We start from the raw sequence: 24,208 nt of genomic DNA on the forward strand, positions 1-24,208 counted from the left end.
AGCAGGCAGCCAATGAGGCACTAGCCCATACAGAGGAGGCAGCGTATAAAAGGGCTTCCCCCGGGAGTGACTGGGCTGCCCACCCAGCTCTCACTGAATGCCACAGGGCACAGGATGGAGACCTGCCTGAAAGTTCTGCTGCTCGTCGGGGTGGTCACAGCAGCCCCCGCGCCATCATCAGCCCCTCTGCCAACCCACGAGGATGCGGTTTTAGCTGCAGTTCAGGCGTACAACCAAGAGCCAGGCACAACACTGGCCTATCGGCTCCTGGAAGCTGAGCCGCAGCCAGACTGGGTGAGTGACCTGGGGAATCGCTTTGTGGCCTATTCGATGCCGCTTGAGCTCACAGGGCAAGTCAATGGGAATCGCTGCCCTCTGATGCTAGGCTCCTGTACCTACAGCCTGGTATTTGCACCCTCGTTATCATCCAGGGCTGATTTCTGGTGGGGCCATGAAAGACAGTTCCCGTTCACAGTCCAAGTAGGCAGAGGTTAGGGGAAGGGGAACAACAGGGAATTTATAGACGAGCCAGCTGGAGTCACTGAAAGCAGCATGGCCAAAATTGGTTATAAAGAGGGAGTGAACTACGTGCAGGGACGGGTAGCAGCCAGACAGCTATTTCCCTGTATCACCACACAGCAGCTTCCTGGTCCCAGTGCAGAGGAAGGGCCTGACACCAGCAGTTCATTCAGATTCAGCAGGCAGAGAATGTTTCCATTTGAATTATACGGTGAGTAATTCGGGGCAGGGACCAACTTACTCTGTGTTTGTACAGCGCCTGGCGCAAAGGCGGTGGCCAGCCACAAGTGTTCAAAGAGAATGAGTCAGTCCTGAAAAAATCATGGGATTGGCTTAAAAAATCACGATTTAATAAAGATACCGGTGGGGTTCTGGGTTTTTTTCTTTTAGCTGTCTGCTTTCTGAGCCTTTACAAATAAATACTGATTTTTGGTCATTAAAAGATGGTTCTTTGAAAGTTTAAAAAGCTTTAGAAAAAGACCTTTTGAATTCAGTGCCCTCCCTGCGTCTCCTTGCACAGAAAATTCAAATTGAGCCGTATGTAGAAGACAGACTTAATTTAAAGACATTCGTTAATCCCTTATTTTCATTATTTATTAAGTGGCAACAAAGTGCTGGGCACTATTCTTCCCGGAGGGACCTAATTGATATATTATTTATATCCCAGCAGCATTAGAGGTTCAAGCCAAGACCACAGCCCTATTGTGCTAGGTGCTGTACAAATACATAGTAAGAGATAGTTGCTGCCTAGAACTTTACAATACAAATAGATAAGACAAAGGGTGGGAGAAAGGACATATTATTATCCACATTTTAGAGGGGGAAACTGAGGCACGGAGCAATACCTTGCAATCAAAATAAGCATACACTATCCTATGCTCTAATGTATGTAATTTTTCATTAATGCCCTGTTCACTGACTCCTGTTCATAGATTCATAGATTCTAGGAGTGGAAGGGACCTCGAGAGGTCATCGAGTCCAGTCCCTGCCCCCTATGTTGATTGCAAAAGTTGCCAGAGTTACCGCTTATCTTCAGTACAAGTTTGTGTTGGTTTTAAAATGCTGCCCTTGCTCTGAAAAGTGAGAGTGCCCCAAATGGCATCCCCTTGCTCAGCAGAGCTGCTCCCTCTGCGTATTCAGAGTCAGAGCTGTCAGATTTAAAAGGAATCAATTATGAAACACTTAGAGTACGTCTATACTTACCTCCGTGTCCAGCGGTAAGCAATCGATCTTCTGGGATTGATTTATCGCGTCTTGTCTAGACGCGATAAATCAATCCCGGAAGTGCTCGCCGTCGACACCGGTACTCCTGCTCCACGAGAGGAGTACACGGAGTCGATGGGGGAGCCTGCCTGCCGCGTGTGGACCCGCGGTAAATTCGAGCTAAAATAGTTCGACTACAGCTACGTGAATAACATAGCTGAAGTTGCATATCTTAGTTCGAAGTGGGGGGTTAGTGTGGACCAGCCCTTAGAGGAGAGGAAAGTGATCGGGAACAGTAAGCATGGATTCACCAAGGGGAAGTCGTGCCTGACCAACCTAATTGCCTTCTATGAGGCAATAACTGGCTCTGTGGATGAGGGGAAAGCAGTGGATGTGTTATTCCTTGACTTTAGCAAAGCTTTTGATACGGTCTCCCACAGTATTCTTGCCACCAAGTTAAAGAAGTATGGGCTGGATGAATGGACTGTAAGGTGGTGTGATGAACTGGGACTGTTCTTACTGTGGTCTGTGAATGCTGACAGGGGAGTGTGGCTGGGATAGTCTGCATTGGGGGATGGGAGACTGACCAACGGAGAATACCTGAGCATGTAACATGAGAACCCAGGAAGGGGTTAGAGGCCAGGTGACAGCACTGCGCCCTGACCTTGGGGAGGGTGCCTTGCCCGAGGCGCAGGACCCTAACCTGGTAGGGAGGGAACACCCAGGGACACGGCTCAGGGAGGCTTCAGCTTCAGACCCAGCCGGCAAGAAAGAGCAGGTGGCCATCCCTGTCCCAGCTGCTGAGTTCCAGGCCGAGGTGCAGAAAGATCCCTCCTTGCGGAAGATAAGGGACCTGGCCGACCTCAGTGCGGTACAGACCATGGGGAGAGATGGCCGGAAAAGGTTCCTGTGGGAGAAGGGGTTCCTGTACCGAGAATGGGCTCCCCCAGGGAAAATGGAGTCGGGGGGATCAGGAGGCAGCTGGTGGTACCCCAGAAGTATCGCCACCAGCTGCTGTACCGGGCCCATGACATTCCCCTCTCAGGGCACCAGGGAACCTGGCGTACCCAGCAGAGGCTGCTACGGAGCTTTTACTGGCCTGGGGTCTTTGTTACTGTCCGGCAGTACTGCCGATCCTGTGACCCCTGTCAGAGGGGGAGGAAGGCCCGGGACAAGGGGAAAACGGATTTAGGACCCTTGCCCAGCATAGAGGAGCCTTTCCAGAGGGTGGCCAAGGTTAAAAGGGGGGCTCTGAACCAAGAGAGCCCGAAGCACAGACCTCCAGACTGGAGCGCTGGGAGAAGACCACAGCCCAGTTGGAACCCCAGAGGTATGGGGGTGGGAAAAGGGCACAGGCCGCATAAACCTTCCCACATGCGAACTACGAGTGCCCTCGAGCACCCCCGACCTAAGGGGGGGCGTGAAACTGGAGGGGCCTGGTGTAATTCTCACCAAGGAATGGGAGGGATGCTGGGGCATCCATGGGAACGGGGGTAGGTTCGAACTTCCCCGGGTCACTGGCTGAAGTGACCCCGCTAAGTTCGGTCTGGAAGGGGGGAGAGATGTGACGAACTGGGACTGTTCTTACTGTGGTCTGTGAATGCTGACAGGGGAGTGTGGCTGGGATAGTCTGCATTGGGGGATGGGAGACTGACCAACGGAGAATACCTGAACATTAGATAAATGTCTATCAGGGATGGTCTAGACAGTATTTGGTCCTGCCATGCGGGCAGGGGACTGGACTCGATGACCTCTCGAGGTCCCTTCCAGTCCTAGAATCTACGAATCTATGTAACATGAGAACCCAGGAAGGGGTTAGAGGCCAGGTGACACCTTTGCCCGGGAAACTGAACAAAGGCTGTGGGAGGGGTCGCTGAAGGCAGAGTCTCGGAAGCTGGCGGGGGAGGTGGCTGGGAAGCAGAGAGGGCTCTGACCTCCCAAGGGGGCTGAGGTGCCCAAGGACCCCAAGATGGACCTAACTGAGGGGTATCCTGTGGTCTGTGCCTGCAAGACCTGCCTTGGACTGCGTCCCTGTCATCTAAATAAACCTTCTGCTTTACTGGCTGGCTGAGAGTCATGGTGAATCGCAGGAAGCCGGGGGTGCAGGGCCCTGAGTTACCCCACACTCCGTGACAGGTGGATAGAAAGCTGGCTAGATCGTCGGGCTCAACAGGTAGTGATCAAAGGCTCCATGTCTAGTTGGCAGCCGGTTTCAAGCGGAGTGCCCCAAGGGTCGGTCCTGGGGCCAGTTTTGTTTAAAATCTTCATTAATGATCTGGAGGATGGTGTGGATTGCACCCTCAGCAAGTTTGCAGATGACACTAAACTGGGTAGATTTATACCCAGTAGATACACTGGAGGGTAGGGATTGGATACAGAGGGACCTAGACAAATTAGAGGATTGGGGGAAAAAACATGATGAGGTTCAACAAGGACAAGTGCAGAGTCCTGCACTTAGGACGGAAGAATCCCATGCACTGCTTCAGACTAGGGACCGAATGGCTAGGTAGCAGTTCTGCAGAAAAGGACCTAGGGGTCACAGTGGACGAGAAGCTGGATATGAGTCAACAGTGTGCTCTTGTTGCCAAGCAGGCTAACGGCATTTTGGGCTGTATAAGTAGGGGCATTGCCAGCAGATCGAGGAACATGATCGTTCCCCTTTATTCGACATTGGTGAGGCCTCATCTGGAGTACTGTGTCCAGTTTTGGGCCCCACACAAGAAGGATGTGGAAATATTGGAAAGAGTCCAGCAGAGGGCAACAAAAATGATTAGGGGTCTGGAGCACATGACTTATGAGGAGAGGCTGAGGGAACTGGGATTGTTTAGTCTCCAGAAGAGAAGGACGAGGGGGGATTTGATAGCTGCTTTCAACTACCTGAAGGGGGTTCCAAAGAGGATGGAGCTCGGCTGTTCTCAGTGGTGGCAGATGACAGAACAAGGAGCAATGGTCTCAAGTTGCAGTGGGGGAGGTCTAGGTTGGATATTAGGAAACACTATTTCACTAGGAGGGTGGTGAAGCACTGGAATGCATTACCTAGGGAGGTGGTGGAATCTCCTTCCTTGGAGGTTTTTAAGGGCCGGCTTGACAAAGCCCTGGCTGGGATGATTTAGTTGGGAATTGGTCCTGCTTTGAGCAGGAGGTTGGACTAGATACCTCCTGAGGACCCTTCCAACCCTGATATTCTATGATTCGATGATTTGGGTTTTAAGAGTTTTGTAAGTGACGAGTGGTTTCAGTTGCCCAACTGGAAACGCCTCAGAAGGGTCTGATTTCTAGAACATTCTCAGCACCCGCACTCCAAGACTCAGGCCCCTTTAAGGCCCTCAAATAGGGCACCCAATCGTGAGGCACACAAACTCACCAGCCACGTTCTAAAATCCTGGCCCATGGCTAACAGAAATGCTCACTCCTTTGTACTCCAGCTGGGTATTCAGAGGGGAGTTGGATTCTGTTCCTTCTCTTGGGGTACATCTACACTACCGGGGGGAGTCGATTTAAGATACGCAAATTCAGCTACGTGAATAGCGTAGCTGAATTCGACGTATTGCAGCTGACTTACCCCGTTGTGAGGACGGCGGCAAAATCGACTTCTGGGGCTTTTTGTCGGCGGCGCTTACTACCACCTCCGCTGGTGGAGTTAGAGCGCCGATTCGGGGATCGATTGTCGCGTCCCGACGGGACGCGATAAATCGATCCCCGACAGGTCGATTTCTACCCGCCGATTCAGGCGGGTAGTATAGACCTAGCCTTTCATTATCAAAAGCACCTTGTTTCTTGGGTTCCCATGATGAGGAATGAAAAGCAAAAGCAGGGCTTGAGCTTCAGAGCAAACATTCAATTGGGGGAAATAATCAAACTTTTAATTAAAGTTTTGATCCCGTGAGCTACCGAGCACCCTCTGGTCGAAGTGAGGTCAGTGGAAGTTGAGGGAGCTCAGAGTGTTTCACGATCAAGCCCAAAAGGAGGACACTTGGGCTCCGATCCTGCAAACACCTGCACACACAAGTAACTTCTTCAAGACAGGAACCTACGTATAGAAATTACAGTGAGGCAATGACACCTGGAATCCCAGGAGCTCACTTGGACCATGTCATTTCAGACCAGAATCGCACTTTCAGGAATTAAAACACATGCAGAAACACTGAGTGACTGGATTTTCTAAGAGAAGGCCAGGGGACAGGAGAGGAAGGCGGGGAGAGAATTGCAAGATACTAATTATTTGTTCATGCTGTAGAAACATGGGCCAGACCCTCCTCTGGTGCAAATCAGCCCCATTTAAGACAATGGAGCTACATCAGAGTTAGGCCACAATATATGAAGTTACATTCCTGGATTTATGTTTGAGCAGCATTTGAAAAATTCAGGGCCCTAGACTACTGCTGCGAATGATTATTAACTGTTTACTTCAGTAGAATAGAACAAGTCAATACTTACATTCTCTTTAGGGCAAGGGCCTTGTCTGGGTATGTGTGTGAAAGCACCTCACACAATGCGGATCTGATACCAATCTGGGTGATACTGTAACATCAAAGAAAAATATTTACAAGGCCAAAGTGGGGCCTGGGGCCTTGATGCTCACTGTGAATGTTAATTTTCCTTATTCATTGAAATTTTTTTTAGGATGTGTCTTCTAAAACTATCCAACCTGTGACGTTCACTGTGAAAGAGACAGTGTGCCTGGTATCAGAGAAACACGACCCCAACCAATGTAAATTCAAAGAAGATGGGGTAAGGATCACTCCCTGCACGGAGACCCCTCCCTCTGCTCTTCTCTCACTGATCCCACAGATGCCCAACAGCATCTTTCAAGCAGAGACGTAAAGGAAAGAAGGGTGGCACGGTACAGTGCCTCTTCCGCTGTATCCTATTACTGATCCTTACATTAATGTCACAGACAACATACATCCATTCATCCAACCCCTAATTATAGGACTGGATGGTTTTTAATCTCTGGTTTGCTGTTGTCAGCTGGGGCACTGTTCTACTGTGGAACTCTCACTGAAGTCAAAAGGAGAAGGGGATGCAGCTCGTGTAAAATATTATTCATGGTACACTAGCACTTTGACATCCCTAATGAGTTCAGGGCCCCATGGTGTCAGGTGCTGCATAAACTCAGACAGTCCCTGCCCTGCCCCAAAGTGTTCACAATCGAAATAGACCAGACAGGCAAAGGCTGGCCGAGAGGGAGCGCTCTTATCCCCGGGTCACTGGTGGGTGCTGTGACTCACTCAAGGTCACACACCAGGACAGTGGCAGAGAGGAGACTTCAACCCAGGTCTCCTGAATCTGTGCCCAGTGCTGTAACTGCATGCCCACGCTTCTCGTTCCGTAAGCATGCTCTGCCCTAACAGCAATCCTGCCTCGCTTGGCTCAACTGAGTGTAGATTTTGACTCATTCTCTCCTTGTCTCTATCTACATTTCCCCATACGCTGTTCTCCGTGGGCCCCTCTCACGCAGCTGGAGTACACAAGGAATCCCACAGATCACATAGTGACAGGTCCCAAAGTAAGGTGCTATTGAACACGAGCCAGGGTTATATAGATTGTGAGCTCCTTGGGGCAGGGACCATCCTCTGTACAGCGCCTTGCACAATGGGGTCCTGACCCAGTGTGATGTCCAAACCAGGCCCACAGTTGAGCCTCCCACCCTCCTGCTGAACTTGTGACCAACCCACAGCGGGAAGCAGGTCTCCACACGCGAGTGGCCTGAGCGTTATCACTCCCTGACAGTAATATACTGAGGTCTCTTTTCTCTCCCTTGCAGCTGGTCAAAGACTGCTCTGGATTCTTCTCCACTGAACAGGACCCCCCTTCCATCATTATCAAATGCGAGGAGGCGTCTGAGAAGGTGAGTGGCCTAGACGGCCTCCTCTCTGCTCACCGCTGGGCTGAGGCAGGGTTACGGGTTTCCCTCGCTGAGATCCCGGCCAGGTATTTCACACTGCACAAGTGTCCCCAGAACAAGTGTCTGGCTCCACCTACTGGCAGTGAGCTGGCAAAGGTCTCCTGCCCCACGAGCCTGGAGATGGAACCCTACAGCCGCCAGCAGAACCGCAGGGAGCAAATTCTAATCTTGCTGGGATACATAACAAACCTAAAGCCCCATATGGTGACTGGGGGCGGGGCAAGGGCAGGGGGCCTCAGGAGACTCCTCACCACCTACCCTTGTCTGGCAGTGACATTTACAAACGTCGTATGATGCAGACACTGAATGGCCCCTGGTCCCACACACCAGGCAAAAGGCCCCAGCATGGCCCCGCCTTCTTACCCTAGAACAGGGACCTTCCCTACTACGTGGGCCAAGGTGGGCGTAAGGAATCATAGAATCATAGAATATCAGAGTTGGAAGGGACCTCAAGAGGTCATCTAGTCCAACCCCCTGCTCAAAGCAGGACCAATTCCCAGCTAAATCATCCCAGCCAGGGCTTTGTCAAGCCAGGCCTTAAAAACCTCCAAGGAAGGAGACTCCACCACCTCCCTAGGTAACGCATTCCAGTGTTTCACCACCCTCCTAGTGAAATAGTTTTTCCTGATATCCAACCTAGACCTCCCCCACTGCAACTTGAGACCATTGCTCCTTGTTCTGTCATCTGCCACCACTGAGAACATCCGAGCTCCATCCTCTTTGGAACCCCCCTTCAGGTAGTTGAAGGCTGCTATCAAATCCCCCCTCATTCTTCTCTTCTGGAGAATCCCAATTCCCTCAGCTTCTCCTCATAAGTCATGTGCTCCAGACCCCTAATCATTTTTGTTGCCCTCCGCTGGACTCTTTCCAATTTTTCCACATCCTTCTTGTAGTGTGGGGACCAAAACTGGACACAGTATTCCAGATGAGGCCTCACCAATGTTGAATAAAGTGGAACGATCACGTTCCTCGATCTGCTGGTAATGCCCCTACTTATACAGCCCAAAATGCCGTTAGCCTTCTTGGCAACAAGAGCACACTGTAGACTTATATCCAGCTTCTCGTCCACTGTGACCCCTAGGTCCTTTTCTGCAGAACTGCTAACTAGCCATTCGGTCCTAGTCTGTAGCAGTGCATGGGATTCTTCCGTCCTAAGTGCAGGACTCTGCACTTGTCCTTGTTGAACCTCATCAGGTTTTTTTCGGCCCAATCCTCTAATTTGTCTAGGTCCCTCTGTATCCGAACCCTACCCTCTAGTGTATCTACCACGCCTCCTAGTTTAGTGTCATCTGCAAACTTGCTGAGAGTGCAGTCCACACCATCCTCCAGATCATTAATAAAGATATTAAACAAAACCGGCCCCAGGACCGACCCTTGGGGCACTCCGCTTGAAACCGGCTGCCAACTAGACATGGAGCCATTGATCACTACCCGTTGAGCCCGACGATCTAGCCAGCTTTCTATCCACCTTACAGTCCATTCATCCAGCCCATACTTCTTTAACTTGGCGGCAAGAATACTGTGGGAGACTGTATCAAAAGCTTTGCTAAAGTCAAGGAATAACACATCCACTGCTTTCCCCTCATCAACAGAGCCAGTTATCTCATCATAGAAGGCAATTAGGTTAGTCAGGCACGACTTCCCCTTCGTGAATCCATGCTGACTGTTCCTGATCACTTTCCTCTCCTCTAAATGTTTCATAATTGATTCCTTGAGGACCTGCTCCATGATTTTTCCAGGGACTGAGGTGAGGCTGACTGGCCTGTAGTTCCCCGGATCCTCCTTCTTCCCTTTTTTAAAGATGGGCACTACATTAGCCTTTTTCCAGTCATCCGGGACCTCCCCCGATCGCCATGAGTTTTCAAAAATAATGGCTAATGGCTCTGCAATCTCACCCGCCAACTCCTCTAGCACCCTTGGATGCAGCGCATCCGGCCCCATGGACTTGTGCACGTCCAGTTTTTCTAAATAGTCCCGAACCACTTCTTTCTCCACAGAGGTTTGGTCACCTTCTCCCCATGCTGTACTGCCCAGTGCAGCAATCTGGGAGCTGACCTTGTGCGTGAAGACAGAGGCAAAAAAATCATTGAGTACATTAGCTTTTTCCAATCCTCGGTCACTAGTTTGCCTCCCTTATTCAGTAAGGGGCCCACACTTTCCTTGATTTTCTTCTTGTTGCTAACATACCTGAAGAAACCCTTCTTGTTACTCTTAACATCTCTTCCTAACTGCAACTCCAAGTGTGATTTGGCCTTGCTGATTTCACTCCTGCACGCCTGAGCAATATTTTTATACTCCTCCCTGATCATTTGTCCAATCTTCCACTTCTTGTAAGCTTCTTTTTTGCGTTTAAGATCAGCAAGGATTTCACTGTTTAGCCAAGCTGGTCGTCTGTCATATTTACTATTCTTTCTACACAAGGAGTAGAGACAGCAAAGGGGGAGGGGATAAGAATTGTTTAAAATCCTGCACACCTCTAGCACACTGTCCCTCCAGCAAGCAAGCTCCTGCCCCTTCCTGAGCCACAGAGCGATGTCACCCTCGGTCCAAGGGCTCGTTGGCAACACTCACTCCTAAGGTTACACATCTCCCCCAGTAGCCACCTAGGCCTGCAGTGACACTGGTCGGATACTCTCTGTTGCTCTGGAGAGGCCAGGTGCTCCAGGAGAGAGGGCACTGGGCTGGGACTCAGGAGACCGGGGCTCTACTTCCTGTCAGGGCCGGCTTTAGGCCGATTCAGCCGATTCATTCCCTGAGCTGTAGGAGCCAGTTTCAGTCTGCGTGGAGATTGTGACCCTGACCTCTTTTCTCTCTAGCCTAAAGTCATCACACGGGGCCGCTGGGGAAGTGTTGGTAGGTTTATTCGTCGAAATGCTTGGGACCTTATTCACGTCGGTATTGCCCTTACTAACTAAGAAGATCCAGAAAGGGAGGAGATGAAAGCGAGTCAATGCTGCCAGACCCAGCTGTGTCTCCATTTCTCCTCTACTGGAAGCACCATCGGAAGCAAGGCTCATAACAGTGTGAACAGCTTCAGAGTATCTGCTTCTACCTACCGCATAGCACCCCTTTCAGTGCTGCTCTCCGGGGCTCCTCTGCATAATAAACTGCCATGCTACAAACATATACTGTTGTCCTCTTCTTCCATATTGCGCAGGAGGAGATTAGGGACATGAACCGGAGTGAGTCACCTGACTGTGCTACTGGCCAATGAAAACCCCCGACTAGGAGTCACACGCCATCCTCATTAAAGAGAACCAACCCCTGCCATATTGCAACAGAGAGCCAAACACTAAGGCCCAACTTGTTAAAAGTGACGAGCGATTTTGGGTGCTCAACACAGACGGCCTCAAAGAGGCCTGGTTTGCAGAAAGTGCTGAACCTCCACCCTCTGAAAACGAGGCCCCTTCAATAGCTCTCTCGTTGGGCATCCAAATTTTGAGCCATCCAAAACCAATAGTCACTTGAGAAAATTTAGGGCCCAGGCCATGTAATGCTTTAGACTGGGACTTTCATTCATCCACCACTAGATGGCACCAGTTGGCCTCAGGTGCAGTAAAGGGAATGGGTGTAACTAGCATACACATCACTGAGGATCTTAACTGGGTTAACATCACATCCATCGTGGATTCCCTCAGCCTCCCTGATTTACTGCGGGTTCCAGCCAGATAGTGGGTAGCACCCTCTGCTTTATGACCCAGGTAGCCCCATAACCCCCAAATAAATCACTCTCTGAGGGTTTAGTACACTCCAGGAAGGAGGGACTGACAATGTCCGCTGTTAAAGGTTTGATGGTGCTCAGGTCCCTTTGCAGACCCTCTGCCATGGGGTGAATTTTTCCCTAAAGAACAAGCTGGGGCTGCCCCAAGGTTTCTCCCAACCAGGCACACCCGTAGAGTTCTGGCTCCTAGCACAGCTTTCAGCGTGGTGTTGATAATGAGAGTAGACCCCATAGCCCCCTTCCCAGCTTCCTGTACACAAACCCAAAGGGACACAATCCCACAGCAGGGTCATTAAAGGGACAAATTCCATCAGACTGAAAACCCTCGAGCTCTTTGGCCTGACAACAATCCTGATTCTGCCGCCCTTATGCTCTAGCCTTAAAACCCTATGAATTTGGAGTCATGAGGGACAGGAAGTCTAGTGAGAGACCAATATGGCTGCATCAGGCGTGTGCTCTAGTGACCTGATAACCATAAAGTGGAATCATGGACAAATTGCTAAGGATGAGTAGAAAAGAACAACCCAAGTATGTAGGGAGAAAACCAGAAAGGCTAATACACACAGGTTGTTACACCTAGCGAGGGACATACAAGGCAATAAGAAGAGGTTCTATAAATACATTAGGAGCAAGGGTAAGATGAAGGAAAGTGCAGGTCTGCTATGTAAGAGGAAAGGGGAGCTGTCATAGGTTTCACCCCCACTCTGGACTTTAGAGTACAGATATAGGGACCTGCCTGTGAACCCCTAAACTGAATTCCCAGTTTAGATCTGGTCTTGCTGCCACCACTCCCAAGTTCTAACTCCTTTCCCTGGGTAGCCTTGAGAGACTTCTTCACCAATTTCCTGGTGAACACCGGTCCAAACCCTTGGATCTTAACACAAGGAGAATTTAACCATCCCCCCTCCTTTCCCCCCACCAATTCCTGGTGAGTCCAGATCCAATCCCCTTGGATCTTAAAAACAGGGGAAAATCAATCAGGTTTTTAAAAAGAAGCCTTTTAATTAAAAAAAACGAAAAGTGAAAGACAAACCTCTGGGAGAGATTAGCATACCAGCTACTCTCAAGGACAACAGATTCAAAACACATAGGATGTTCCCCTGGGCAAAACTTAGTTGCACAAAAGAATACCCAATTTGATTATTCCCCTAATGCCAAGACAAGTTACAAAAAGAAAATAAACAAAACCTATTTATTCCTTTTTTAATACTCACAACTCTGATAAGAAGCTGATTCCTTGATCTTTTCCACTCCGGCCAAAACTGCAACTAACCCAGACAAAGGGAACTTCCCTCCTTCCTTTTGAAACATTTTGTCCCCACATTAGTTCCTCTGGTCAGGTGTCAGCTAGGCTAAGTGAACTTCTTAACCCTTTACAGGTAAAAGAGCTATTAACCCTTAACTATTTGTTCATGACAGAAGCTAATAACCGAAGATATCAAGAAGGCTGAGGAGTTCAATGCCTATTTTACTTCAGTCTTCACTAAAGGAGTTGATTGTGATCAGATGCTTCACAAGAAGCGGGAAGGAACACAAGCCAGAATAGGGAAAAACAGATTAACGAATATTTAAATAAGTTAAATGTTTTCAAGCTGGCAAGGCCGGAGGCTATTCACTCTAGGGTACTTGAGGAAGTAGCTGAAGCAATCTTTGAACCAGTAGCGATTATCCTCCAGAACTCATGGAGGATGGGTGGGGTCCCAGACGGCTACGGAAGGGAAAACATGGTACAGTACCTCTCTAAAAAAGGGACCAAAGAGGACCTGAGGAATTACAGACCAGTCAGCCTAACTTCGATACCTGGAGAGTTACTGAAACATTTATTAAACAATCCATTTGGAAATACCTAAAGTATAACAGAATCATAAGTAGTAGACAGAATAGACTGGTCAAGAACAAATCATGTCAAACCAGCTTAATTTCTCTCTTTGCTAGATTACAGGCCCAGTGCGTGGAGTGAAGCAGGAGATGTGCTCTCTCTTGATTTTAGTAAAGCATTGGACACCGTCCCACATGATATTTGCATAAGCAAATGAGAGAAATGTGGTCAAGATGAAATACTCTAAAGTGGGTGTAACACTGGTTGAAAATATAGTAATGACTGTTCACTGTCAAACTGGGAGGGGGTCTATAGTGAGGTTGTCCAGGGATCTGTCCTGAGTTTGGTACTATTCAATATTTTCACTAATGGTGTGGATAATGGAATGGAGAGGATGCTTATAAAATTTGCAGAGGACACCAAGCTGAGAGGAGTTGCAAGCACTTTGGAGGACAGGATTAGAATTCAAAATCACCTTTGTAAATTGGAGAATTTGCAGTAAGTGAGAGTTAGGTTAGATATTAGGAAATACTTTCTAACTATAAGGACAGTTAAGCTCTGGAATAGTTTCAGCATTAACGGCTCTTTTGATACCCTTCCCCCTCCGCCCTCGTTCCTTGGCACCCACAATTTAAGCACACACTAAACATTGCAGGAAGCACCCACCAGTCTTCTGGGGTCCCTACCAGGCCAAAGTCTTACTAACGCTTCCGCGAAGGTTGGGCACCCCCTTGGACAGAAGGCCCTGTCCATTTGCTGGATCAGAATCCGTGTCAGTTTAAACTCAGCCTTTTTACACCAAAAGCCCTTTCTTTGATTGTCTCTGGAAACCCCAGATTGAACCAATCTATTGAAACCTCTCCAGGGGCAGATACTTCTCTAGAATGGTTGAGTTTTAGTGACTCACCTTAATCGCCCCCTCCCCTGCTGTTTGTAGTTCCGGGAGGAGGTCTGGTACCCCTTCTCCAGGGAGTAGAACACAGTCACACTGAAGCCATTCCTAGGTTTTACGCATTGGTCCCCAAAGATCCTGCAGGGGGTCGTAGTAGCTGTCACACGCAGTTCTTCTCCCTCAGCTCAGGGTCTGCTGCCGAGGAGTGAATGTGGTGGCTGCCGTGGCCACAGTGACCCACCAACAGGACCATGCCGCCTCTCCCCATCCAGTGCTGGGAAGGGCCATCATGTTGCCCCACTAGGACACCCCCGATTGTCACTCTGACCTTGGGGGATTTGTTGTTTGTGCACGTGGGTTTTCCCGAAAGCTGTTGTTCCCTTGTGTAGGAAACATCTGTTGGCAAACGTGCCAGGACAAGCAGAGATGGGAACTCAAATCAGCTGGGATCGTGGGGTTAGGCTGCACACCCCATGTTCAGAAGAGTGTACGGCTTTCAGCGTCCTGAGGGCAACAGCCCTTGCGGCTCTCTGTCAGGGAAACCCACCACCAGGGAGATATCTCACTGCACCCACTCTGCTAGTGATCCTCCTGGGACAAATGTACCTGCATCTCTAGGCACCCAGCTTATAATCACTGGGAACCTCACCTGATGGAAATAAGCACAACTCCATTAAATTGAATAAATCAGGAGGCACTGTTACCAGCAGGGAATGTATCCCACAGGTAGGGTATGATTTTTTCCCATTGTTTGTGAAGGAATGTCTGCCTTGTGAGACTGTGTGTACAGAGTGTGTGTGTGTGTGTGTGTGTGTGTGTGTGTGTGTGTGTGTGTGTGTGTGTGTGTGTGTGTGTTGGAGGGGGGCAAGACTGACAACTTTGAGCACACATTTGAGACTGCTAGACACACTTCAGTGCAACATTCGCTTGTCTTTATATGACTAAACTCCTCATTGAGTTGGACTCGTGAGAGGCACTGGGAGCGAGTGGATTTGGAATTTTCATGCAAAATATCATCTGATGAGAGGAGCAAGAAGTCTCGTCCAAATGATAGAAGCTGCAGAGAAGAAGGTTCTCGTGCTAACAATGATGCGATTGTAAGGAGGGGCAGAGATGAGAGAGCTTCCAAGCTCTCACTGAGAAAGGAATTTGGAATCCCATCAAACATGTAACTGAAGCGTTGCTGCCGACCTTCATAGCTTTCATACAGTCACAGCTGTTAAGGCCAGCAAGGACCATGGTGGTCATCTAGTGTGACCTGCTGCAGAACCCAGAATGGGCCCAAGAACCACAGCCAGTCATTTCTGCCTCAAGCCTGTAACTTCCATTTCTGCGAGAGCATCTCTTTTGAAAGGAAATCGAATCCTGACTGAAAGCCTGCAACTGATGGAGAATCCAGCACATCCCCAGAGAAGTGGTTCCCGTGGTCAATTATCTTCACTATTTAAAAATGCACCATATTTCTAGTCTGAACATTGCAAGGGATCCAACTTTTAGGCCCCAAATCTGCAGTCGTTCCACAGGACAGACCTCTGTGCCCGCATGGACCCCATTGAAACCATGGGGTGCCACACAGGTACCAGGGTCTGTCTGTCTGCACAATACTGTGGAATTGGGGTTTTATTTAGCACAGCAAAGAAATGGACTAGAAACCCTATTCCAGAGAGCAAACTGCTGGGCATCTTACCCAACTAACTTCTGTTTCCTGCATTTGCAAAAGAAATACCATCGCATTTGGGAAGCAAACTGCAACTGCCATAACGTTACAGTGCTGTGTAGGTGAGGGTGAGAGACCCATTCTGAATAACTTCAGTCCATAGCTCATTCAGGTCGGAGTTCTTTACTCTAATAGCAGAATTTATATTACATTTTACATATTCAGACATTGCCTTTTTAACTCTCCGAACACAGCAGAGACCCAGGTCTAGAGAAATATTATAATCTCCATTTCAGGGAGTTCCAGGCACAGTTATGCCATTTATTTTTGTCTCCTCTAACGAAAGCATAACCAGAGAAAGGAAAGGCACTTTAGTTCTGTGTAGGGTAAATCACAGACTCTCCAACACAACAGGACACCACACACACATGTAAGTCACTATGGGTGTGTAGTGTTCTGAGATATTTGTATTGTGTGTGTGATGGGCACAGGGTGTTTGAAAACCGCAAAGAGCCATTTCTAGGGGAAAATTCATGGCATAATTATTTATTATCAGTGATTTGCATCACAGCCGCCCCCGTTCAGTGCTGGTATGAGAGTCCCATTGCACCAAGCACCGTACCCAGGAATGAAGCCTGGAGTTGGCTGGTAGCCACCATTGATGAGGGCAGTCTTTAAGGCCAGCCTGCACTGGGATGGCCCCACGGTCCCCTCTAAACCAAACTGTCTTAAGGGAATTCATGCAAACTAGGGGTCTCTCATTAGCTGAAGGCTTCAGGAGGACACACAAAGCTCTATGGAAACAAGTGGGGATTCCCGAAATCCGAGGTGTTGATCTCTGTGCTCTGGAGTCTCCAAATTCTAGAAACAGAGTTCAAAGCCTGGGACGAGAGCTGGGGAGTTGTGGAGGAGCCTGCTGCATGGCATGGCTGTGGGGACCATATGAGCAGTGAGGATTGTATTGGCATCAATACTGGCTGGCCCTGGAGGGAGGGGCTGGATTCCAGGATCTGGGGAGTGGGGACACAGGGAAGATGTGCTGGCTGGCTATGTAAAAGGCAGGTGCGCTCCAGCTCTGTCAGACTGGGGATGCAGGGAAGATCTGTCGGTGAGGTCTGGAGAAAGAGGCTGCTTGAAGGACCTGGACTGCCATGAGGGATAAGTGCTGGTCAGTTTCCCAAGGCCAGGTTGTGCTGCAGACTGAGGAGCCTGTGAGGACAAACCAAGAGGAACCCCCCCAAATTTCAATTAAGCAGGAGTCTTGTGATAAGCAGGGGTCAGTGCTCCAGTTTGTGCTGGAGAGCTGCACAGAGAAAGCACGGAGACACCCGACAACTCCAAAAGTAACATCTTGTTACAGATGCACCTGCAAGAATGAGACTGCAAATGTTTGTGTAACCCACACACCTCCTGGGTGTGGTGTTCTGTCCCATCTAGTGGCTCTCAGGGGGTGTGTGGGTTACATTTGCAGGCGCTTGGCTGAGCAGTGCTAAATCTTAGGGCTGCAACAGAGCTGCAGTGGGACCCTTAGAGAAACCACTATTTAATAGAGCGCCAGAAACTAAAGACTGGGGGCTGAATTCTTCACTGCCATGTGCCTCAGTCTTAGTTCATATGACACTAGCACCTGCACATACCAACCAAGATCAGTTATGCTAAGTGCTGTACACAGACATAGGATGGGAGAGTCATCGCCCTTATGAGCATTCAATCTAAACAGGCAATATGGACGAAGAGTGGGAGAAAGAAAGGATCACTAGTCGCAGATGGGGAACTGAGCCCCATAGAGATAAAGTAATTTGCCAAAAGTCACACACGGAGTTGACAGACTTTGCAAACTATTGGCCAGATTCAATCATCAACATCCAAACTTTGAATAAAAAAAAATCCTGCATTTAACCTAAACCCCAGGGGGGCACATGCAAGAAGCACTCCTTAGGCTTAGGGGGGAAATTCGGCTGGGCAAAACATGATTTTGTGATTAAGGTGTAACAATAATAATAAATAATAATAAGTACTAAGACTCAAGGATCAGTCAAGTTAATAGGGGAGTATTAAAGGACACGTCCAAACTTCTAGCATTTCAGCAACTGACTGATAGAGAAGCAACTGGTATGAACGCAGGCACCAGTTTTAATACACGTATTACCCAGGGAAGGACGGAAATATCAGTTACAAACCCCGTCCGTCCTGCCTGGATTACATAACCGCAGCTAAACGGTCAGCCAGAATGTGCCAGGAATGAGCTGAAGAAAGAATCCTGAGACTTCCTGTTCTCATCCCGCAGCAGAATCCTGATCATGGGGACTTCACAGCCAGCAATACCGTCCACACTGATTATCTATTTTATATAGGAGGGAAAGTCTTGTGAGAGCCCCACACAGAGAATGTGCTCTAATCACAGAGAAGCGCTTTGACAGTTTGATTGCTCTGCTTGACAGAACTGCAGGACCAGTGGATGGAGAGGAAGTGGTCGATGGGATATAAATGGCTTTTGGTAACACACCTGAGACAATGTCTCATGAAATCTGATTCTCAAAATTAATTGAAATTGGGTTGGGTAGAGACACAGCTACATGCAGTGAAAATTGGCTAATGTAAATACAGAATAAGGAAAAAATGGTAGCAGCCACAAAAGAGTTAACTCAAAGAGAGGGGGATCCATTTGGAAAGGGGGCTACGGGGTATGACTAGGAGCAATGGGATAATATTAAGAAGGGATGGGTTAGGAACACTTCCTAATAGCGAGATGTCTCCAGCTTTGGAACAGGGTCCTCCTACTGGACATGGGGCAGTCCCATTGCTTGGGATCCAAAAGAGCAGGTTGGCCAGTCAGGAGCAGTCCAGTGTGTGGGTATCCATTGTCGATGCACTGTACATTCCCCTTGGATTTAGTGGTGGTACCACCAAACACAACGACCTGGGCCTACTGACTGGCTCTAGGGGAATGCTTGTTGTGTGATGTCTGGACTGAGAGCTGACGCTGGTTGTCTGGACTTTAGGGGAGAGGTGTTTTCTTGATATAAGTCAGCGTAGATAGAGCAATGGCAACTTAGAGCAGCTGAGGTCCTGGCCCAACAGATCCTCAGCTGGTTTAAGTTGCCCGAGCTCCATTGGCTTTCATGGATCTACGCTGACTTACACCAAGAGAGGTACAGGTACGTTGGCCTTTCCCAATACAGCGGCCCCCGGCCACCCCCCGCCATGGCTTGTTTAGCAATTGGTGCACACGATTTCAGCAATTTATTAGAAAAATTCCTCCTTTTCTCCTGACCAACCTCCCTCTCTGCCCGCCCCAGCAGGGGGACCAATGGAAACATACTGCCGATGGAGGGAGAAAAGCCACCGGTTAAGGGAGGACCAAAGCAGGCAGCCAATGAGGCACTAGCCCATACAGAAGAGGCAGCGTATAAAAGGGCTTCCCCCGGGAGGGACTGGGCTGCCCACCCAGCTCTCACTGAATGCCACAGGGCACAGGATGGAGACCTGCCTGAAAGTCCTGCTGCTCGTCGGGGTGGTCACAGCAGCCCCCGCGCCATCATCAGCCCCTCTGCCAACCCACGAGGATGCGGTTTTAGCTGCAGTTCAGGCGTACAACCAAGAGCCAGGCACAACACTGGCCTATCGGCTCCTGGAAGCGGAGCCGCAGCCAGACTGGGTGAGTGACCTGGGGAATCGCTTTGTGGCCTATTCGATGCCGCTTGAGCTCACAGGGCAAGTCAATGGGAATCGCTGCCCTCTGATGCTAGGCTCCTGTACCTACAGCCTGGTATTTGCACCCTCGTTATCATCCGGGGCTGATTTCTGGTGGGGCCATGAAAGACAGTTCCTGTTCACAGTCCAAGTAGGCAGAGGTTAGGGGAAGGGGAACAACAGGGAATTTATAGACGAGCCAGCTGGAGTCACTGAAAGCAGCATGGCCAAAATTGGTTATAAAGAGGGAGTGAACTATGTGCAGGGACGGGTAGCAGCCAGACAGCTATTTCCCTGTATCACCACACAGCAGCTTCCTGGTCCCAGTGCAGAGGAAGGGCCTGACACCAGCAGTTCATTCAGATTCAGCAGGCAGAGAATGTTTCCATTTGAATTATACGGTGAGTAATTCGGGAGCGGGGGAGGGGGAGGGACTCTGGCTGCTAGAGGCCCCAGTGGCTGCAAGCGGCTTTCAATCAGGCCCAGCCGTCCAATCAGCCGCGCCGCACTCTGCATGAGGGGAAGAGGGAAATCCCGGACATTTCTACTTTATTAGAAATCCCCCCCGGACGGCCATTTAAAGCTGAAAAAGCCGGACATGTCCGGGGAAAGCCAGACGGATGGTAACCCTACCCGTGAGCTACCGAGCACCCTCTGGTCGCAGTGAGGTCAGTTGAAGTTGAGGGTGCTCAGAGTGTTTCATGATCAAGCCCCAAAGGAGGACACTTGGGCTCCGATCCTGCAAACACCTGCACACACAAGTCACTTCTTCAAGACAGGAACCTACGTATAGAAATTACAGTGAGGCAATGACACCTGGAATCCCAGGAGCTCACTTGGACCATGTCATTTCAGACGAGAATCGCACTTTCAGGAATTAAAACACATGCAGAAACACCGAGTGACTGGATTTTCTAAGAGAAGGCCAGGGGACAGGAGAGGAAGGCGGGGAGAGAATTGCAAGATACTAATTATTTGTTCATGCTGTAGAAACATGGGCCAGACCCTCCTCTGGTGCAAATCAGCCCCATTTAAGACAATGGAGCTACATCAGAGTTAGGCCACAATATATGAAGTTACATTCCTGGATTTATGTTTGAACAGCATTTGAAAAATTCAGGGCCCTAGACTACTGCTGCGAATGATTATTAACTGTTTACTTCAGTAGAATAGAACAAGTCAATACTTACATTCTCTTTAGGGCAAGGGCCTTGTCTGGGTATGTGTGTGAACAGCACCTCACACAATGCGGATCTGATACCAGTCTGGGCGATACTGTAACATCAAAGAAAAATATTTACAAGGCCAAAGTGGGGCCTGGGGCCTTGATGCTCACTGTGAATGTTAATTTTCCTTATTCATTGAAATTTTTTTTAGGATGTGTCTTCTAAAACTATCCAGCCGGTGACATTCACTGTGAAAGAGACAGTGTGCCTGGTATCAGAGAAACGCGACCCCAACCAATGTGAATTCAAAGAAGATGGGGTAAGGATCACTCCCTGCACAGAGACCCCTCCCTCTGTTCTTCTCTCACTGATCCCACAGATGCCCAACAGCATCTTTCAAGCAGAGACGTAAAGGAAAGAAGGATGGTACGGTACAGTGCTTCTTCCGCTGTATCCTATTACTGATCCTTACATTAATGTCACAGACAACATACATCCATTCATCCAACCCCTAATTATAGGACTGGATGGCTTTTAATCTCTGGTTTGCTGTTGTCAGCTGGGGCACTGTTCTACTGTGGAACTCTCACTGACGTCAAAAGGAGAAGGGGATGCAGCTTGTGTAAAATATTATTCATGGTACACTAGCACTTTGACATCCCTAATGAGATCAGGGCCCCATGGTGTCAGGTGCTGCATAAACTCAGACAGTCCCTGCCCTACCCCAAAGTGTTCACAATCGAAATAGACCAGACAGGCAAAGGCTGGCCGAGAGGGAGTGCTCTTATTCCCGGGTCACTGGTGGGTGATGTGACTCACTCAAGGTCACACACTAGGACAGTGGCAGAGAGGAGAATTCAACCCAGGTCTACGCTGTAACTGCACGCCCACGCTTCTCGTTCCGTAAGCATGCTCTGCCCTAACAGCAATCCTGCCTCGCTTGGCTCAACTGAGTGTAGATTTTGACTCATTCTCTCCTTGTCTATATCTACATTTCCCCATACACTGTTCTCTGTGGGCCCCTCTCACGCAGCTGGAGTACACAAGGAATCCCACAGATCACATAGTGACAGGTCCCAAAGTAAGGTGCTATTGAACACGAGCCAGAGTTACACAGATTGTGAGCTCCTTGGGGCAGGGACCATCCTCTGTACAGAGCCTTGCACAATAGGGTCCTGACCCAGTGTGATGTCCAAACCAGGCCCACGATTGAGCCTCCCAACCTCCTGCTGAACTTGTGACCAACCCACACTGGGAAGCAGGTCTCCACATGCGAGTGGCCTGAGCGTTATCACTCCCTGACAGTAATATACTGAGGTCTCTTTTCTCTCCTTTGCAGTTGGTCAAAGACTGCTCTGGATTCTTCTCCACTGAACAGGACCCCCCTTCCGTCATTATCAAATGCGAGGAGGCGTCTGAGGAGGTGAGTGGCCTAGACGGCCTCCTCTCTGCTCACGGCTGGGCTGAGGCAGGGTTACGGGTTTCCCTCGCTGAGATCCCGGCCAGGTATTTCACACTGCACAAGTGTTCCCAGAACAAGTGTCTGGCTCCACCTACTGGCAGTGAGCTGGCAAAGGCCTCCTGCCCCACAAACCCTAAAGCCGCCAGCAGAACCACAGGGAGCAAATTCTAATCTCGCTGGGATACATAACAAACCTAAAGCGCCATATGATGCCTGGGAGCGGGGCAAGGGCAGGGGGGTCTGGGGAGGCTCCTCACCACCTGCCTTTGTCTGGCAGTGACATTTACAAACGTCGTATGATGCAGACACTGAATGGCCCCGGTCCCACACACCAAGCAAGGCCCCAGCATAGCCCCTCCTTCTTACCCTAGAGCAGGGACCTGCCCAAGGTGGGTGTGAGGGTTAGACACAGCAGAAGGGGAGGGGATAATGGCCGAGTTTATAATCATGGGCCTTCAATGGCACAGCCCTAACACAGTGTCCCTCCAGCAGACAAGCTCCTGCCCCTCCCTCAGAGCCACAGAGCGATGTCACCGTCCGTCAAAGAGCCCAGAAGTTACACTCACTCCTGAGGGCTACTCCTCTCCTGCACTAGCCACCTAGGCCCACAGTGACACTGGTCAGATGCCCTCTGCTGCTCCAGAGAGGCCATGTGCTCCAGGGGAGAGGGCACTGGATTGGGACTCAGGAGACCTGGGCTCTACTTTCTGCTCTGCTACTGACCAGCTGTGTGACCTCAGGCATGTCACACTGTCACCCCTCACCCTTTGCCTCTCTGTCTATCTAGACTATAATCCCCTTTGGGCAGAGACTGTCTCCCACTGTGCATGTGTACAGCAACTCCCACAGCCCTGATCAAAGCTGGGGCCTCTAGTCATTGCTAATAACAAATGAAACACAAGAGAGAACAAATGAACATTCCCTAAGCTGCAGGAGCCAGGTTCAATCTGCGTGGAGATTGTGACCCTGACCTCTTGTCTCTGTAGCCTAATCTCGTCACAAGGAGTCGCTGGAAAAGATTCTGGAGAGGAACTGGCAATTTTTTTCGTAAACATGGTTTGAACATCCTTAGTACTGGTCTCAAAATAATTGGTTAACAAGATCCAGAAAGGAAGGAGATGAAAGTGAGCTGCTGTTGCCAGACCCAGCTGTGCCTCCATTTCTCCTCCACTGGCAGCACCATCGGAAGCAAGGCTCATAACAGTGTGAACAACTTCAGAGTATCTGCTTCTATCTACCGCTTAGCCACTCTTTCAGTGCTGCTCACCAGGGCGCCTCTGCATAATAAATTGCCATTCTGCAAACCTATACTGTAGCCCTCTGCTTCCATATTGTGGGAGGAGATTGGGGACATGAACCGGAGTGAATCACCTGACAGTCCTGCTGGCCAATGAAAGGCCCTGAGTAAGAGTCACACGCCATCCGCCTTAAAGAGATCCATCCCCTGCCCAACTGCAACAGAGATCCAGACACTAAGGCCCAACTTGTTAAAAGTGACGAGCGATTTTGGGTGCCCAACACGGGATGTCCCCAAAGGGGCCTGGTTTTCAGAAAATGCTGAGTAGCTTCCCATCGAAAATGGGGCCCCTTCAAGATCTCTGTAAATTTGGAGACACCCAAAATCAATGGTCACTTTGGAAAATGTAGCACTCAGGGCATGTAATGCTTTAGAAACTGGAATTATCATTCATCCGCCACAAGATGGCAAAAAATTGGCCTCGGGGGCCCTAAGGGAATGGGTTTAAATAGCACACGCAAGCCCTGGATACAGTCACTGAGGATCTTAATTGGGTTAACGGCCATAGAGAAGCCATGCCTGGCCATGGTGTGGGCCCTTAAAAAACTGCAGCCGTATCTTTTGGGCGGCGCTTTACTGTGTACACTGACCATTCGCCCCTGACGCGGCTTCACCAAATAAAAGGGGCTAATGCTAAGCTCCTGAGATGGAGTCTGCACCTCCAGGGTTATGTCATGGAGGTGGTCCATGTGAGGGGGAGTGCCAATGTTATAGCCGATGCTTTATCACGGGGCAGGGGCCCTGAACTTCTCCAGGTCACTGGCTAAGTGACCCCACTCAGTTCAGACTCAAAGGGGGGGAGAGATGTGACAAAGCAGGGAGGTTTCTTGTTGTTTTCAATGGTTTGCATGCAGAGGGCGTGGGACTCAGT

The 24,208-nt window shown here is 49.5% G+C and overlaps 1 protein-coding gene across 3 annotated transcripts; it reads left to right on the top strand.

Annotated features, from left to right (window-relative positions):
• Positions 1-23,340, top strand: LOC135981229 (cathelicidin-2-like). Of its 3 annotated transcripts, none has more exons than XM_065582536.1 (4): positions 1-294; positions 6,346-6,453; positions 7,490-7,573; positions 10,447-10,750. In XM_065582536.1, the coding sequence occupies exons 1-4, from the start codon at positions 115-117 to the stop codon at positions 10,543-10,545; spliced, it is 471 nt and encodes a 156-aa protein (XP_065438608.1). In that variant the 5' UTR covers positions 1-114; the 3' UTR covers positions 10,546-10,750. The 3 variants fall into 3 exon arrangements, with proteins under 3 accessions (XP_065438608.1, XP_065438607.1, XP_065438606.1); XM_065582535.1 differs by lacking the exons at positions 6,346-6,453; positions 7,490-7,573; positions 10,447-10,750 and adding exons at positions 20,790-20,897; positions 21,918-22,001; positions 23,027-23,340 and having other exon boundaries at positions 49-294; XM_065582534.1 differs by lacking the exons at positions 1-294; positions 6,346-6,453; positions 7,490-7,573; positions 10,447-10,750 and adding exons at positions 19,129-19,377; positions 20,790-20,897; positions 21,918-22,001; positions 23,027-23,340.
• Positions 23,341-24,208: the final 868 nt, after the last annotated feature.

Source organism: Chrysemys picta, chromosome 2 (genome assembly GCF_011386835.1).
Source record: "Chrysemys picta bellii isolate R12L10 chromosome 2, ASM1138683v2, whole genome shotgun sequence".
NCBI lineage: Eukaryota > Metazoa > Chordata > Testudines > Emydidae > Chrysemys > Chrysemys picta.